This window comes from Ammodytes marinus (assembly GCF_949987685.1).
Source record: "Ammodytes marinus genome assembly, chromosome: 13".
Lineage (NCBI taxonomy): Eukaryota > Metazoa > Chordata > Actinopteri > Uranoscopiformes > Ammodytidae > Ammodytes > Ammodytes marinus.
Window position 1 is genome coordinate 27358855 of NC_137217.1, and position 15430 is coordinate 27374284.

Below are 15430 nucleotides of genomic sequence, written 5' to 3' on the forward strand. Positions count from 1 at the left end.
GAACCAAGAAGCAAAACCGCTGGATCTACTGCTGCTGCTGCTGCTGTTTTGGAGGTGCCGGTAGATCTGACAGACGCTCTGATTTCTCTGGTGCCTTTGCTTGGAGGATTTTTTTCTTTCTTTCTTGAAGCCAGCCAGCTCACACACAGTAACCTCAGTGAGCTTGGATCTGTATACCTCCATCCATCCATCCATTCCATGTGTGCTGGTCTCCCTCCAAGTAGAATGCGTTTCTCTGCTGGAAGCTCTGGTCCAGTTGCTGCCTTCGAGTCCAAGCAGTGAACTTTCCAACCATATTGTGAGACAGGTAAGTACAGCTCTGTCTGTTTTGTGTGAAGATGGTGTGTGGAATGTGTGTGTGCATTTGGATTCCTAGTAGATGTAGTGTTACTGATTCACAATGTAAACTTGGGTGGTGCATGGTGGTGATTGTTTACCAAAGAGAGTTGATTCATTGGACGATGCTACGAGCCACAAGTCTGTCGTCTGAGCAGTGTGTGTTTCGACAGCAAGCTCTAAATCCACTGCTACCACACACACACACACACACACACACACACACACACACACACACACACACACACGCATGTTTGTTTGCACACTAACAAGCACACGCACACACACACACACACACACATACACACACACGCATGTTTGTTTGCACACTAACAAGCACACGCACACACACACACACACACACACACACACACACACACACACACACACACACACACACACACACACACATAAGAAAACATGCTGGCAGGCACGAGCAAACTTTACCATTCATCATGCACACATCAATAAGTCTGCTTGTTTTGAAGTCACATGCGTGATGGATTGTAGCGAGTGGAGTTGGGAATGCCAAAAATGTCTGTACCTGGAGCCAATCACGGACCAAACCCTAACAGTGTTTCAAGATGTGCCGTACGTTTAGTATCATTCACCCCACTCCCACTACAGTGAGGAGAGAGACGGGGAGTGTTTGTGATATGCTGTACTGTGTGTGTTTGGAAGGGAAAAGTGTGGGCTTCCATGAGGTTTATTCTTTTTTCCCCCCTTTTTAGTGCAGCATACGTGGTGATGTTCCGTGTTTGTCCTTACAAGTGAATGTTTACATGCTTTGACGATGTGCTCAGGTACATGAGTTCATCAAAGCATGTGTGTGTGTGCGTGTGTGTGTGTGTGTGTGTGTCTGGGAAGGATATTTAAAGGGAAAAACAAGTTGAGCGATGGCAGGAGGTGAAGGAGGAAGGGGCGGGGGGATGTCAGGGAAGAGGAAGACGAGGGCATGAGAGAGAGGAAATAGAGGGAGAGAGAGAGAGAGAGAGAGAGTGTGTGTGTGTGTGTGCCAGAGAGAGAGAGAGAGAAAGTGAGTGAGAGAGCTCAAACTGACTGAACTGCTGTTAATTAGTTCCAGCTGGTGCGTTGTGGAGCATGCGTTAGCTATTCAGTGTCGGTGGGTCAGGAGTTCTCCCTGTCTCAGTCTGTCTGCGTCACACACACACACACACACACACACACACACACACACACACACACACACACACACACACACACACACATAAAGAGAGAGGGGGGGGAGAGAGAGAACGAGAGAGAAAGAGAAGGAGCATGGGAAACATACATAGATAAACACACAAAAAAACACCTAAAAGGAGAACAGCGTATGGGCGGCAATGATAATACACATTCCCATTGCCACAGCATTGAAACATGATACACGTTCCCACTTGAGCATAAACAAAATGACAACAGACACACAACACATACAGAACATGCATAATACTATATCTGTGAATAACTTACAGTTAAAATTGCAAATGTCTTACTAACCTTTGGCGACGTCCATAAAGTGAAAAACTCTTTTTTTTAATTACATTATTAACATTTGTTCTGCAGAATTGATGTGTTCTGTTTTTAGAAAGTTAGATCCATTAACCTCTATTGATGACATAACAATATCTATAACTAGATTTATTTACTGTTATTTATGACTTAACAAGTATAACTCAAACCTCAGGCACTTACTGTAAATCTCACTGCATCGCACACAACCACAAGCGCTACTGTAAGTGAGGAAACCACTAGAGCTAAGTAAGTAGCGTTTTGTAATAATGGGCGAGCCGGCCCTTTAAAAAGCATTGCAAGACTTTTACTTTGAACTTTCAACGTGGAAACACAGATCTACGGTAGCAGCTGTACAGTTTCAGATGTTACTTCTTTGCTTTCTGAATCCTCACTTTCAGCCCCATCAGTTTGTGTATTTTTTCCCGAGCCATGTGTTGATTTTCTTTCGATCCGGTCTCTATGCAAACATGTATTTTAATCAACTTATGTTTGCTATCTGATCCAGGCACAGTGAATCCCCCTGTGTGGTGTGAAATTTGATTAAGGTAATTGGCAAGCATTGGCTTATATACGTAAACCACAACGTGCACTCCTCTCTCCACTCAGTACGTATATAGACAACCAGACACAACATAAGACCAGAACATTCTATGCTCACAGAAATCAAGGTTACATCCAATTGAATGGTGGTTATTTTTAAACGCGTCTCAAATTCGTCCCACTCTGCAGATTTTTTGATGTAGGACAAAAACTCACACAAGCTTCAATATTGGGACATGATGAAATGTAAACACACCAGGGATTTGAATCCAGAATAATTTGCCTGTTGGATAAGTCTTTGGTTGAGTGTGTTTCCAGAGATATTCAGTGCCTCATTCCAGGTAATTTTCTTTTATGGTTTGGAGCATTTGGATAGTTTAATTTGTTGAACCGAAATCCAGTTTGGTAGCCTTAATTGGCAGTACACTTCAGGCAGTAAAACCTGGCTGAGTTACAAGCTAGTAGATACCGTGGGAGTTTTGCAGTTCTCATGACAGAGCATCATCTTGATGGCAGCCTCCGCAGCAAGTCTAACATCTCTTCCCTCTGAAATGCTCAGTTACAAGATCTCAGGCGAATATTATTTACCTCCTATACTCCCATGCTAGGTGACAGTGATGGTGCTTTTGAAGAGAGTAAGTTATTCAAGCCTCTAGCATCGTGCTAGACCTGAGACAGCATACTAGGATGAATCCTTCAGGCAAGATGGTAAAATATATAAATAAAATGCCCATGTTCAATACGTTCTGTTGTAGCTCAGCTTTGAATCAAGGAAGAGAGAAGAAAAAGAGAATCCCCCTTGATATTTCTATGAGGCAAATCGACTCCTGTCTTAATGGCCGGGGTCGAGAAAATTGCAGTCGTATCGATTGGGTAATGTTGAACACGGACATGTCGATAGGGGTGTCTGAAAAACCTAAGAACTTGGCTTCGTCTGGCTTTAATAAAAAATGACCCTGCCTGAAGGAAGTTCACAGAAAAGCAATGAGTCACTCGCGGGAAATCTCTTCAAAACCCTCCGTGCTTTCGCGAAAAATAGCAAAAGGAGAGGTGGGGGGGAGCAGCCGAAAGAATGTTTTGTTTTTTAACCAAGTATTTTTCCTCTCTCCTGCTTCTCCCCCAAAATTGACAAACAATCCCTCTTTCTATCGCGTTCCTTTGGCTGCGGCTCGACAAAACTGCAATGGTATATAGTGTTTGTGTGGGCCGGGATGAGACAATGTTTTGTAATGTTTCACTTGGGAGAACTGTACATATCCCAGTGTGTCTATAGTCTTAGATTATGCACAACTTTAATGAAAGCCATGACTGTCAAAATCGTGGTTAAGTCGAGATGAGGGGAACAGGAGGAGAGGAGTGTTTGTTCCCGCACACGGAGAAAGGAATGAGGAGGAGGAGGGAGAGAGAGGAAGCTGGTCGTGGTGATGAAGAGTGTTGAGAGCTTATGTAGTCCAGAAAATATGAAGAAAGAGAGTAACTGGCAATGCAATGGAAAGATTGGTGCCTATTATTCTCCAAAAAAGGGAATAGTCATAGAGGGGTTGGTTCCCATGGCAATAAAGCTAGCTCCCTCTTAGTGTGTGTGTGTGTGTGTGTGTGTGTGTGTGTGTGTCTACTGTAACCGGGCCTTGAGACTGTATACAGAGACAAGGTTTGGACGCGGTCACAGCGAACCCGCGGAGCCACCCGGAGCCTTGAAACGGCGGAGAATCTCAGGCAGACACAATTGTTAGTTGGACATTTTTTTCTCCACCTCACTCATCACCACTCATCTTTCCTTTCTCTGTTCCCTCCTGCATGCTTGCCATTATGTATCGTCCTTGGGCATTCAAAGCGAACATGACAAATTCAGTGTGGTGAAAAAGCAATTTGTCCTCCGCCACCCTTGGCCTCCTTGTCGGGAGCGTGGAAGGGTTTGGCTGTGTCGGGGACGTTCTGTTTTTAAGGTTTTCTGTAGCATTTTCAATGTAATACATGTATGGCATTCTTGATATAAAATTAGCATGGCATTGTGCTGTAGCAAAGAGAGTGTTGCATGTTGGTCTAAGTGGTAAACAATGGATCCTAATGGTCTGCATGTGTTTCTCAAACCACCATAATTTAGGAGTACCGGTCAGTACATGTTTGTATTATACAGAACCCCATCAAATGTTCATTCTGACCTTCTGCCCAGGGTATCGCTACTTACCATATTGAGAGTGAATGGGACACACCAATGCCTCCCTGCATGTTCAGTGGTAGCTCGGGGAAAGTTTTCAGCTTTTCGCCCCATTGTTGCTCACATTCGAAAGAGCTGATGGATTTCAACAGTGTCCCAGATTCATGGTAAAAATAAGTGAAAATAATCCATAATCCCCCTCCATCTCTGTCCACCCATGTGCTGTGTATGGTCGTTAACGCCTATAGTCCATTTTTAGTCAATTTAATACATATGCTAAATACATAGTTCAGCTTTCAGATCACTAGGTTAGCTCTTTATGTCTGACGCTTACGAGGAAATGTAAGCAGGTGAACGGTATATACACCAGATAACAGTGCAAGTGAAAGAGTATTAACCCACATGGAGCCAACCCACTTTTCAAGCCTTCAGGCACTACAGTACTTTGTTTAAACCACAGGTTTTTTGTTAGATTATATCATCAATTCAAATTGAACAAAAGAGGACCATGTATCAACACATTGAAGGTCTCCCTCTCAAAAGGACTGTATAGTCACTGAAGGTTACAGCGATAACATCCTGCCTCTGTGACCATTTATTTTCCCTCCATTCCGTGGTTTTTCCATTTTTTCCATCCTCTCTGTCCTACTTAGGTGATGATTCAAGGTGGTAAGAACGTACGGAAGGGGGAAAGGGAAGAGTAGGGGATTTCTAAATGTAGTGTGTTTACATTTACACCATCACCCGAAGCAGCAGGGAGTGAGGTTAAAAGCGAGAGGATATATAGACTCGACATGAGGTTCTTGGACACATTCACCGTGTGTCATGTGGCCATTCCTAAAAATAGGTTGTTTGTAACTGCTTGTTCTAGAAAAGAAAAAAAAATACTTATGAGCCTTATTTTATTTGGCATCTCTGATTGTTGTCTCTGATAAAATGCCAAACTATTATGAAATCCATCTGCTTTTAGAAAACTGTTAAGAAAACAATCCTATCTTCAGGCTACAAGTGATGTATAGCCTTTATTTATGCAATGCAATTTTGTAACTATGGTAACGTAGTAACCTCCTATGTGGGTCGGCGTGTGTGTCCTACCTGTCTTATTTAGCATTTCTAATAAATAGTGAGTTAAACATAGAAAACATCCCCCCCCCCCCCTCCCCTTATTGTCACAGCTGGAGTGCATACGGCACATAGGACAGGAGCCAAATGCAGACAGCTGAGCAGACAAGAGCAGGTCAGGGTTGTATTGACAAAATTGAAGGCACCAACCGCCCGCCCCCTAGTTCTACTAATGCACAAATCATCTGTGCTCCACACATAGGGAGACATGTGGTGCAAAAGTCATTTGGCATAATTTGTAAGCAAAAAATACAGCCTTTGTGACTGTTGCTGGTAGTGAGAAAATATTCTACAGGTGTGCAACTCTAATACATGTGCAAATTTTGTCCATGACTTTGCATTATTTGATATGGGTGGGTAAATGTGTTCTGCATCACATTCACTGCAAGAGAATGTAAGAAAAAGTGTATACAGGGCAGGAGGTAGTGGTCGTATGTGGGAGTTAGAGAGGAGAAATAGTCAGATGGTTTTGGTGGTCAGATAGATAATCACAATTAACCGTTTTTGGAATAATAGGAATGAAGGGACAGATAATTTAAATGACAAAGTAATGGTACAATCACAAGGTGTCTTTCCTCTCCCATTTCAGTCTGTCTGTCACTATCCATACACAATATGATATATGAGCTCCAAGTTATATTCCCCGGCTAATGATATTCATGATCAACTATTCCGGCGTGAGCTCATCAGAGAAGATAAACAAACCCTGAAGGTTCCGTTAAGTGAAGCGTGACTTGCTCTCGGTTATCTGGAAATTTGATTTCCCGGCGACGCCGGTCCATGAACTCCATATAGTGCTGATGAAACAAGATGTAAGTCACCGAAAGCAGTTCAATCAATGAGTCACTTTATATGACTTCAAGTTCACGGTTCTTAGTTTGGTTTATACAAAGCCAGTGTGAACAGCGAAATGGACCAGAGCTGAGAGGAACAATGTATATTTTCTGAACTAAACTACAGATGTAAAAGCATGGTGAAACATTATAGTTAAGGTTAGAGAATGATTGATATAAGGAACAAATGCTGTTGGTAGGAGACAAAATGTGAAACACAGTCAAGAGGCTGATCAATTCCCTCAGCCTCTTGTTTAAGATTATAGTCACTGATTGTCTCGGATCAGATTGATCTTTGGTGCAAAGTTATACTTACTGCATACAAAGGGTCAGGTTTAACAGCGCTAACAACTAGCTCAGCCAGCCTTACATGTGTCATTGTAGCCTTTTCTTTTATGCTTTACCTATGAGTCATTGAATACTGGAGTTTGCTGTGTAATAGTGAAACTATAAAATGTGCTCCCTAGTATAGAAAGTCTCATGTCTAATGTTTGCTGTAATGTAAGAGCAAGATGATCACAAGTAGCGAATGTCAATCTTCACAAGGCAACACATTCCCACTTCGGGTGTAGACAGGAAGTTAAAAGACAAAATAACAGCCAGTCAGACAGCCATATTTCTTTGTTTTGCGACCATATGTCGTGTCACTTCAGCCTCTGTTATTTACCTCTCAAATGGTATCTCATAAAACAGATACTGTGATGTATCTCCAGATGACTCGATCACAGGAGATTGCTCTTCAGTAAAAGTGTACAGTAAACGCGGTTCACTTGAAGCATTTCAACCACTGCTATTGTTTTTTTCCCATGAGGTCAGTCCTGTCATCTCCTTCCTACCACTCCAACTTAGAGAGCCCTCGAGTACCACTCCTCACACACTAAAGTATGGATGATACTGAACCACTACCGGCAGCAGTAGACAACCAACCACCAAATGCAGGCCCAGCCCTCCACTTTGCTTGTCAGATTAGAAAGATCAAAAGTCAGGAGAAGTCAAAGAGGTTGAGTCAGATACAGTGTGAGAGAGAGAGACAGAGACAGCTGGCTTAGAAAGGGAGACTACATGGCGAAGAACACAAGAACAGAGTGCCCTAATTAATGTCTTCCTCCATTAATCCACTCTGAAGCTTCTCATGCTGCTGGGTTTGATCTCAGCGTCTCAACGTTGCTATCAAAGCCCTTGTAACATGGTCTTATAATACGGGCTAGATCTCACTCAGACAGCTGTAAGGGAAATCGTTCGGAGCAGATGCGTCTGGGCGCTGAGATGTCTATAAGTGAAGGTGGGATTTTAGGACACTATTTTTTTACATTGAATTAAATGAATGACTGCAAAGTTCCTATTCAACTAATTAAAGCTATAGTGCATACTCATGTTTCCCCCATGTGGAATTCTGAGTAATTACAACAACACTGTGAGCGCATCCACGTGGTAAACCTTTGGTGATCACGCATGGATTTTATTCCTTCACCGGTATCATTGTAAATGAGGGTCACCCCTCAATTGGTCTCTCGAGGATACATAAAAGTTAAATGAAATGAAATGAAAAATTCGTCAAGGTTTTTTCTTAGCAGTAAAATCAACTATTGAAATATTTATTGTGATTTTTTTCAGATTTTTCAGGGGCGATAACAGTTTATAAACGCTTCCATACTTCGAAGTACAGAGAGCTATTTGTGGAGCTGAAATCAAATTTGTGTCAACTTGTTTGGCGATGGCTTGAATGCAACCAACATTCAATTATATGAAAAAGTAATGCACCACCATAGCTGTAACTGCTAGCTAATGAGCATAGTGGGGAAATTAGCATCTACAGATTCTGCTATTTCTCTGAGGAATTGATGGAGACCAAATCAGAGCTAAACCGAGAGTGAACATTGGACCTAAATGTGTTAGGTTGTTAGGTGGCTGGAAAAACACCTCTTAATGATTACTGATGTTACTGCTTGTCGTCTTATTTGGTAAATAAGCGGTTGTTGGCTAAAACGTGGACAATAAAAAACGTGATAAAATGTCAGGGGTTTTGTAATTTTCACCATGCAGAGTTCTCCTAATACCCCCAAAATCAATTACTTCAGTGTTAATAATGCACTGAATCCCCAGGGAAGCAACAGCTAATGACCACAGTGACCAATGTGTGCACAGGAAACAAAGCAAACCTTGGGCCGACAAAGTGTTTGTTGATCGACAGTTAGAAAACACGGTGAGGGAAATACAAGCGCTTCGCCGACGTTGCCTTTCACATTCAGCACAATACAAAGTGCTTTGGGATGTTTTGGGGGTTTAAAGGGGCCGAAGCTAAGTGCATCACCGCTACAACAAAGCGCTTGATCGTCAATCTGGGGCTCATGAGGAAGGGAATCTTATCGAATAAAACCTCAAAATGCCATTAGCGGCAGACAAAAGATAGAACAAAAACGGCTAGAGGATCGTTGCTAATTCAGCGAAAGGGAAATCAATGGCTCTTCTTTCCTGTTATTTTCTGTAGCTATACCCGGCATCTGTCCAAACCTGTGAAGTATCCCTTACTACCCTACCCTGCCTGTCAATTTCCCCCAAAAAAACTAAGACAGGGTGTAGAGGAGTTGAGGTGGGCTGCAAATGCCCGGAGCTCCTGCCTCAGAGGAGAAGTTTGAGGCAAGAAACAGAAAAAAAAAATCACAAACATTTCACATTTCCTCTGTCAGTTCGGCTCTAAAAATACTCCTGTTGGCCCCAACTCACATCGCCTCCTCTCTGGTCTCAAGGAGCTATGCAAATACAAACCCTTCCATTTTGTTTCCTTCCACCCCCCTTCCTCATAGCCCCCGCCCTCCCCCCATCCCATTGTTCTCAATACGTCTTCTCCATCCCCTTGCCGACTACATGACAGAGCCTCGCCTTCCCTGTTGTTGTTCCTATGCTCTCGCCAGGGTAAATGATGAAAGCTACTTACACGCAACTGTACAGGCAACAGCAGAAATCCAAGAGTTGGGGAGAAATTCAGGCTTTTTATATTGTTGTTGTTGTTGTCACCCTGTGTTCTTTGATGGTAGAGCCATTTGTAATGTTGCGTGGTGGTCTCTAGCACAGCGCAGTCCTGAGTGACAATGTAAGTGGGGGACCGGAGTGCTTTTAGGGACTTTTAATTTGCCGGCTTCAGTGTTTACCTTTTTTTGGTTCTTTTAAAACCAAAGCAAGACATCAGTGCGGCTTGGCACATGCTGACTGGCAAGGACACACACTCGAATATACTGTATACAGTATACAAAAAAAAACGTTTAGGAGGCCTCTGTAGTTATACACAGAGACAAACCGTGAAGCTTAAAGAATGCAGGCAGGACTCAGCATGCTCTGTTATTAATCACCGGTCTATCAGCCCAGAGGTTCATTTCAGGGAGCCGTCCCGAGGCTTGTGCAGATATGATTGTGATCCACGTTGGGATTCACAAAGCCCGACAAAGACTGTCCGTGTAAGTGCCACTGGAAACACTGGCTTTTCATGACAGCCGTAATGAATCTCCTGCCTCATCTCTCACTCTTTTTCTCTCTCTCTCTCTCTCTTGATCACCCCGTTTTCTATTCAACTCTTTCTAATTGCACACACTCTCTTTTCCCTCCAGACTCTACTTGCCATGCATTACCCACTCCCAAAACACCTCTTCCTTTCTCCGACGAACAATCTCCCAAACCACGGCCTACCCATCCCCCCCCCCCCCACCCATTTCCTTTTTTTCTCCCTTGATTGAGTCTCACCTTTTCCATTCTTGCCGTTCACCTCATTAACGGAGCCCCACGTCTGCTCGTTTCCTATGCCCCCCCCTCCCCTCCTTCCTACATCCATACCCCCCACTTCCCCCCGCCCCTCCCCACTTCCTGTCCTGTCGTATCTCTGAAGCGACGGCCGGCTGGCTCAGATTCCGAGTGTCCGGCCAAGGCTACTGTAATTAGTAAGGAGCATAATAGAGTGGGTTCGTCCTCAGCTGAGATGGAAAGGGAAGGGGAGTGCTCCACCGCTGCCTTTGTAGAGGTTCCAGGTCGAAAAGGGCTTTCATCTATCTATCCATCTATCCATCTATCTAGTTATACATTTATCCATGTATCCATCCATCCATGTATGACTTTCATCAGTGGCACACAATAGGATGTCACCTGCTCCCAGAGTCAGCCTCCCATGGAGAGGCAGTGGTGCTGTCACAACCCATTTGGGGTGAGGCGGCCCCCTCCTCTTTCTCCACGCTTGTCTCTGTTAATTCGGTCGCCGTGGGAACGAGGCAGAGGCAAACCGTGAAAAATCAAGCTCATTTAGTCCTGTTTATTTATTTATTTTGCTTTTAGAGACACGCTTATCCAGCATGTTCTTCTTTATTGGTTTTTCTTCTGAAATCCCTGAGGAATCATGGGTATCTTGAGTGCAGTGCATGCTTTCATATTTGTGTGTATACATGTCTGTGTTTGTGTTTGTGTGTGTACACACTGTGTGACAGAATCTGACCTTTAGTCAGTCATACCCACTTGGGGAAAGTAATTAAGAACATTGACTCAAATACTGCACTAAGTATAGCTTGAGGAACTTTTAAACTTAAACTTGTATTTCTTGCTTACCTCGACCGTCAACATTTATCATAAAAGACACATGATCAGTTAAAACAATGTGATTAAGTTCAACATATGGCTATACATAATAAAAAATCATAATAAAATATATGTTATCGTTGTGAGGAATGGATAATAACTGAGATCATTAAACAGACATAATGCAGATCTGGTGTAAAATGTAATGAGTGACACATCTTGTGCAAATTTCAAGAACCTGCAAACTGATTTCTCTATCTCAATGGAAACCTTTGTAGCCTGATGGAAATGACAACATTAGAAAATCATGCTTTTGCAGTTCACATGATTTGTAGTTAGAATGCTAACACGTCATTTATTTGCAGTGTTGATACCTTTTCTTACCCATGTGCACTTCATTTCTAACTCATTCACACACTGGCGAAACACACACATGACGAGACACACAAATGTCAACGAAACACTGTCTCAGTCTGTTTTGTTTGTGTCTGGTTTACAGAGTCCGTTGCACTGAGAGACACACACACTGTGGAGCCATGGGCTGCGGGCTGCGTAAGATGAAGCCGACGTCGGAGGAGAGCAGTCCGGGGAAGATCTACTCCACCCTGAAGAGACCACAGGTGGAGACCAAGGTGGGCGTGGCCTACACCTACCGCTTCCTGGACTTCCTCATCGGCAAAGATGGTAAGACATGAATCCTTCTGCTTCTCCATCTGCTTGAAGATGGTGTTAAATACTTTGCAACCTTTATTCTTTATAATCAACAGTCCACTCAATATAATAACTACTCTATATGCGTATGTACTGTATATGAACCCCAATACTTTAAATTTTTGTGGGATTTTATTTTTATTTTTACCAACTTTGGTTGAGCAATTAAAGCTATAATCTTGGCACAGCAAAAGTTCCCACTGATCAGGGATTCTATAAGAGTCTCCTTTTGCGGTTATGTTATGGTCGTTTTGTGCTGTGTTGTCAAAAAAAATCGAAATGATTGCCTCTTCCACATGCACGGTTTAGATTTTATGAATATAGCTCAAGGCCGTTTGCATTTTGCTGCATCATGCCTCCGCATGAGAAGACGGCAATACGCCTCACAGGTTTTGCCTGAGGCCGATCTGCATTGCAATCTATAGGAGTCTGCGGTGTGTGTGTGTGTGTGTGTGTGTGTGTGTGTGTGTGTGTGTGTGTGTGTGTGTGTGTGTGTGTGTGTGTGTGTGTGTGTGTGTGTGTGTGTGTGTGTGTGTGTGTGTGTGTGTGTGTGTGTGTGTGTGTGTGTGTGTGTGTGTGTGTGTGTGTGTGTGTGTGTGTGTGTGTGTGTGTGCGCGCGTGCGTGTCTGTGTGTGGTATTTTTACTGATTCATGCTACCTCCAGTGTGATTAATCTGTCTACTCACCCTCGGAAAAGGCCAATACACCTGCATAAGCCCAGCAGAAAAAACATTGAGGAATCGGATGCGAGAAGTAATCTATCACTCATGCATATTTACAAAAAAAAACAGCACAGTGACTGTAATTTATGTCAAGACTCTCTTTACAATGATGAAGTGTTAATTAGCCGCTGTTGTAATTTATTTTCTGACAATTAGTCAGCCATGCTTTTCACATTGCGCTAATGATATAGAATTTTCCAACCCAATCCACGCCAAACATCCTACTAGGCGCCCATCAATTATGTATGGCACGGTGGCACAGAGTCCAGCTCGCTAGCAGGGGATGGAAACAAAGTAAAGGGTGGCCTGCTGGGGTAGAGGCATTGTTTGGTTCAAGGTTACGGGTTTGATCCTCAAATCCTCCAAAAAAAATGTCAGCTATATTTTCCGTATGTTTTGCTTGGTGTGAGATACAGTGGCCACAGCAGCCCCGCTGAGCTGTAAACAAGTTAACTCTGAAGAAGTTGCTGACAGTCAAACAGAATCCGCGGGCTTCCTGTGCTGTGGATGAAAATATGGAGATGAATCAGTTCCCTTTACAAAGAGAGCATCCTTCCACTGATGCGCGCACAGACACACACACACACACACACACACACACACACACACACACAAACACAGTGAAAGGGCCGGTAGAGCCCCCCACCCACTCCACTCCTTCCTGTCCTCAGTCTGAGGTGTTTATGAGATGGGAGGTGGGTGTTGCTTCCTGAGATGTAAAGACCCAAAGTTCAGGGCTCAGTGGAATCTTTCTGTGTGCATTCTTCATGTGTATGGAAAATATGACCATTGTGTGCTTGTGTGTGTGTTGGTTTTCTAAACACAAGATAATTCCTAAAGAAAGCTCAGGTTTTGGATACAAATTACGAAAGTGTTAGGTGTGTGGTTAGTTTTTTTGTTGGCTGTGTTACAAGTTATATTACAATGCTGTTATATTGGTGGATTGTCTTTCGGCCAATATGCTGGAATGACTGAGTAAAAGGGGCTAGTGAAATGTTCACAACTTGTTTCTGATGCTGCCTGCTATTGCAAGTTTAAGAAATGTGATTAAAAGCTCTCTGGGTGACGGCTGTGTTAATCAAAAGTTTTGTTCTTGAAATTATTCAAATGTAATTGTAAGTGTATCTGTAAACATTCTAAGTGCTGTCCTTTTGCCAGAAGCGGAAAGCTGTCAAATATATCGATTTACAAAGTGGAGTGCAATGGTGTCTGCCAACTTCTACGGACTTTTCGACCTGCCAATAGCTGATTGGAAGACAGACACACACAGGTTATGGTCGAGGTTACTTAAAGATTAGATGTAGAATTAAGACAAGATTGAGGTTAAATTATATAATGGAGGTCGTTAAGGTTTTAGGTGAGCGAATGGGAAGTCAATGTGCTCAGGGAAGATTCAGTGTGTGTTTGTGTGTGTGCCCCAGGCCGGGGGTGGAGATATGATGCTATATATAGGCATCACTCTGTTATTCCTGCACATGACAGTTATAGCTAAAGTGATGGTGGATGGGGGCTTTGGCGGAGTGTGTGTGTGTTGTGTGTGTGTGTGCGTGCGTGCGTGTGTGTGTGTGTGTGTGTGTTTGTGGGCTCATGGTACGGGAAGCTGGGAGATGTAGTGTGCTGCGTGTTGGCCCTGACAGTTGATTACTCTCCATTAGTTTGTCAGGCTGACTAGGCTGGATGGATGGAGGAGCCAGGGAAACGTGGGCGTCTAGGGGGCCAAGCGGGCTTTTATTCTTCCCCTCATATGGGGACTGACATACGGGCGGGGCAAGGAGGTGGATGGGTGCCTCCCTTTTATGTTGAAATGTATTGTTGTGTGTGTGTGTGTGTGTGTGTGTGTGTGTGTGTGTGTGTGTGTGTGTGTGTGTGTGTGTGTGTGTGTGTGTGTGTGTGTGTGTGTGTGTGTGTGTGTGTGTGTGTGTGTGTGTGTGTGTGTGTGTGTGTGTGTGTGTGTGTGTGTGTGTGTGTGTGTGTGTGTGTGTGCGCGCGCGCTTGTCTCTGGCTCACGGCCACATTATTATTAAGTATTCTCTGTAATGGTGGTGGTCGGTACTTACTGTAATCACTTTCCTCCTGCCTACGTCTCTCTGTCACTGTCATTGTACGCCTCCGTCTATGTTTCTTTGTTGTTTCATCTAAAGAATAAGTTCCTATTTCCCATAGGAGCACATTTAGTTTGAGGCTGTATACGGCTGCGTTATTTCACTGCATAAGCATGTTTTCGGGTCGAAGGGTTAGCGTGTTACTCATGGCTGTAATTACCTTTTGAAACAGGTATGTAAGCGTTGGTAATGATTCACGTGTCTGGCCTTTTTTTCTGCGGGAAACCTGTAAAATATTTAAGACCCAGTCGAAGATTATGAATATGAAAGCAGTCTGTGTGGTATAGAGCTGCAGGGCGGGCACATAAATACTGGTACTTACAGTCATACAGTGTGAGATGTAGCACAATTCAGCCAGTTGTTTTACTTGACAGTTTGCTCACAGCCGAAACCAGCAGCGTAGATACTAACGTGCAGAAGTTTTTCAAGTTCAACACGGGTATTCTTGTCATGGCTTTAGGGCTGAATGAGGCAAGGGGAATCAGATCTTATCTTACATCAGTGAGACAGTAATGCCATATTTGATTATGTTTACGGTAATGTGTAATATGATTACTTGAATCTATTTTATTATAATGCGTTGTGATAGAAAATCAATGATATTATGTTTGTTTGGTTTATGTGCGTCTGTAAGGAACATCCGAAACAATTGCAATGCTATTTGCTAAACAGAAGCAAATGTTGCAAGGAAATAGTATAATGTTTAAGTAATGCAGGTTCCATTCTAACTTTACCACTCAAATGCACGATAGAGGAAAACCTTTATATAAATACATCCATTTACCAGAAACATCTTCTGCACTTCTAACTGGGGACAAAATGAAGACTCCTCCCCCC

At 43.2% G+C, this 15430-nt stretch overlaps 1 protein-coding gene across 1 annotated transcript in view; it reads left to right on the forward strand.

Moving 5' to 3' along the window:
* The window catches only part of rftn1b (raftlin, lipid raft linker 1b), a 93477-nt gene continuing 78047 nt past the window's right edge, over positions 1-15430 (forward strand). The window contains exons 1-2 of the mRNA XM_080039099.1: positions 1-307; positions 11558-11742. Coding sequence (XP_079895225.1) covers positions 11595-11742 — 148 coding nt within the window. The 5' untranslated portion in view covers positions 1-307; positions 11558-11594. The remainder of the gene's footprint in view (positions 308-11557; positions 11743-15430) is intronic.